The sequence below is a fragment of the Limulus polyphemus genome, unplaced genomic scaffold, assembly GCF_000517525.1.
Source record: "Limulus polyphemus unplaced genomic scaffold, Limulus_polyphemus-2.1.2 Scaffold3328, whole genome shotgun sequence".
Classification (NCBI taxonomy): domain Eukaryota; kingdom Metazoa; phylum Arthropoda; class Merostomata; order Xiphosura; family Limulidae; genus Limulus; species Limulus polyphemus.
Genome location: NW_013668938.1, coordinates 103,356 through 106,000, shown reverse-complemented (window position 1 = coordinate 106,000; position 2,645 = coordinate 103,356). Strand labels below are relative to the sequence as shown.

Sequence of the window (2,645 nt, the reverse complement as noted above, 5' to 3'; positions counted from 1 at the left end):
TAGTTTTGTTTAGTTTCTGACTCCACCCTGTATCCCCAATCATTTTTCATTCACGATATCAGTAGACTGTACAAGTTTACTGAACCTTTCATTCACGATATCGGTAGACTGTACAAGTTTACTGAACCTTTCATTCACGATATCAGTAGACTGTACAAGTTTACTGAAGTTCTTTGTGTACATGTGCATGATATTTTGTGTATTTTTAACATCCTTTCTTAAACTAGAAATGTTTAACTTGGTCAAAGTTTTCAAGAGAACTTTCTTTATTGTTCAAGTGGGCTAGCTTTTTGTCTGTGTTAAAGTTATGTGTGTGTTACATGCATGGCATGTAATGTCTTCCTGACAGCATAAGTGCTTTAATATCTTTTACAGAAACTGTTAAATAGTCAGTTAAAAATATCTTTTAATGGGTGTGTGGAAGCACAAATAGTGGGAGGAAAAAATTTCTAAAACTAACTCTTAAAACTTTATTTTATTGTATTTGTAACAAAGGTCTTAAAATTTATTATTGCTGTATTCAGTAAGTTTTATTAATTTACTAGCCAAGCCAAAGACATTTAAAAGTTTTACATGTCTATATGTTGTAAATATTAAACTATTGTACTTGAAGTAATGTATGAACTTATTTAACATGCCATCTAAGATGAAAATGATACAAGTGTTTTACTGTCGATGAGAAGAGAATCTTAATGTGATTTAAGATTTTCTGTCTATCAGCTTGAACCTGTTATAAAATCTAGAATATGCAGGAGTAAAAGCATGATATATTTAACTGTATAAAATTTTACCATCCTCTCTGCTATAATGTTTGCATGATTACCCATGATTTAAGAAGTTTAATAGAATCACCAAAACCAATATTTCTCTACTTGAGATGAAAGGTATTAAGTAAAAAGTATTACTCTTTCATAACCAGGCTGTAGATAATCTTACGAAACTTACTAGGAGGTTGTTTATTATGGGGTTAAATAATGATTGGGATACAGGGTGGAGTCAGAAACTAAAGAAAACTACTGGTTAAACAATGATTGGGATACAGGATGGAGTCAGAAACTAAAGAAAACTACTGGTTAAACCTTCGTTAGTTGTCCCCCTTGCCACTACTAATAAGTACATGGTGTACACGAATGCCATTCCCATTAAGGCAATGTAACAAATACCATGCCTGACACAACTTACTTTGTTAGTTGTCATAAAATAATGGAGAATAATTATGGTTAGGTTTACTTTGGAAGGTGTTGTGCAAATTTGTTTACTAGTTTCCTATGGATTATTTGTGAAGTTCCTTGGTATTTGGTCCCCTTTACAATCGCTAAATAATACTTCTGTACTTGACGTGGGTTGTAACATTGAAACTCAATCTGTTGGCAAGCTTTCATAGCTGTTATTAATAACAGTCTAGTTCGGTGGAGGTTCACTTGTCTCTGAGCTCAGGGCTTCCATAGCTTTTTTTAAAGCTCTGCTTGTATAATTGAAGTATTGACTTTATTTTAGTCAACAACTAAAAAAGTAACTTGGCAGATTATTAAGGTTAAGGTTTAAAAAGAAAATTAATTAGGCACTTTGTTTATTTTCTACATTAGTAATCTGTAAGCTTTGAGTTACAATGTTTAAGAAAGTATGAGTTTATTAAATTGCTAAGATCAATATTATGTATTAAAATGTTCATATAAAAAAACTATTCAATGAAGGTGTGATATTATAAATTACTTTTGTTTATATATATATGTTTTAGTTTTTATCCTGTTCTTTGGTAATTCGGTTATTGAGAGGATTGCAGTTGCTTTCATGATACAGGTTTGTATGTCATGCTTTAAGGTAGCTTAAAAAGGTTTGAGAATTTCTCATTACACTGCTGTTTAATCCCTGTAACAAGTGTTAATTAATATTATGTATATCAATGAACTAGATCTGTTGAGCATGAGAACTGAGAAAAGTATAAATATATTTTGTTTCTTGTTCAAGTGTGATGTAAAGAAATAAACCTATCTAATTCTTTCAAAGAAAGTTGTTTTTAAATGTAAAAGGGTAAAAAGAAGAGAACAAGATTCTCTAACTTTTTACTTTACTTTTTAAAGAAATATAGATAAACGCTAGTTTAAGCATAATCAATGTCATTTGTTTTTATTTTAGTAGGTTGCTTGTCAACTGGGTGTTTATAGTTGTGATTCACTATTACAGGTGGAATCTCTTTGCAAAGATGCAAGTAAAGAGGAAGAAAGCTGCTAGAATCCTAACTGAAGCACTTTCATTCACGATATCAGTAGACTGTACAAGTTTACTGACCCTTTCATTCACGATATCAGTAGACTGTACAAGTTTACTGAACCTAAATTGTGTCAGGCATGGTATTTGTTACATTGCCTTAATGGGAATGGCATTCGTGTACACCATGTACTTACTAGTAGTGGCAAGGGGGACAACTAACAAAGTAAATTGTGTCAGGCATGGTATTTGTTACATTGCCTTAATGGGAATGGCATTCGTGTACACCATGTACTTATTAGTAGTGGCAAGGGGGACAACTAACAAAGTAAATTGTGTCAGGCATGGTATTTGTTACATTGCCTTAATGGGAATGGCATTCGTGTACACCATGTACTTATTAGTAGTGGCAAGGGGGACAACTAACAAAGTAAATT

The 2,645-nt window shown here is 32.0% G+C and overlaps 1 protein-coding gene across 1 annotated transcript in view; it reads left to right on the top strand.

The window, feature by feature from the left end:
* The window catches only part of LOC106469157 (cytoplasmic tRNA 2-thiolation protein 1-like), a 28,002-nt gene extending 25,674 nt beyond the window's left edge, over nt 1–2,328 (top strand). The window contains exon 15 of the mRNA XM_013929622.2: nt 2,185–2,328. Coding sequence (XP_013785076.1) covers nt 2,185–2,232 — 48 coding nt within the window. The 3' untranslated portion in view covers nt 2,233–2,328. The remainder of the gene's footprint in view (nt 1–2,184) is intronic.
* The last annotated feature ends 317 nt before the right edge of the window (nt 2,329–2,645 follow it).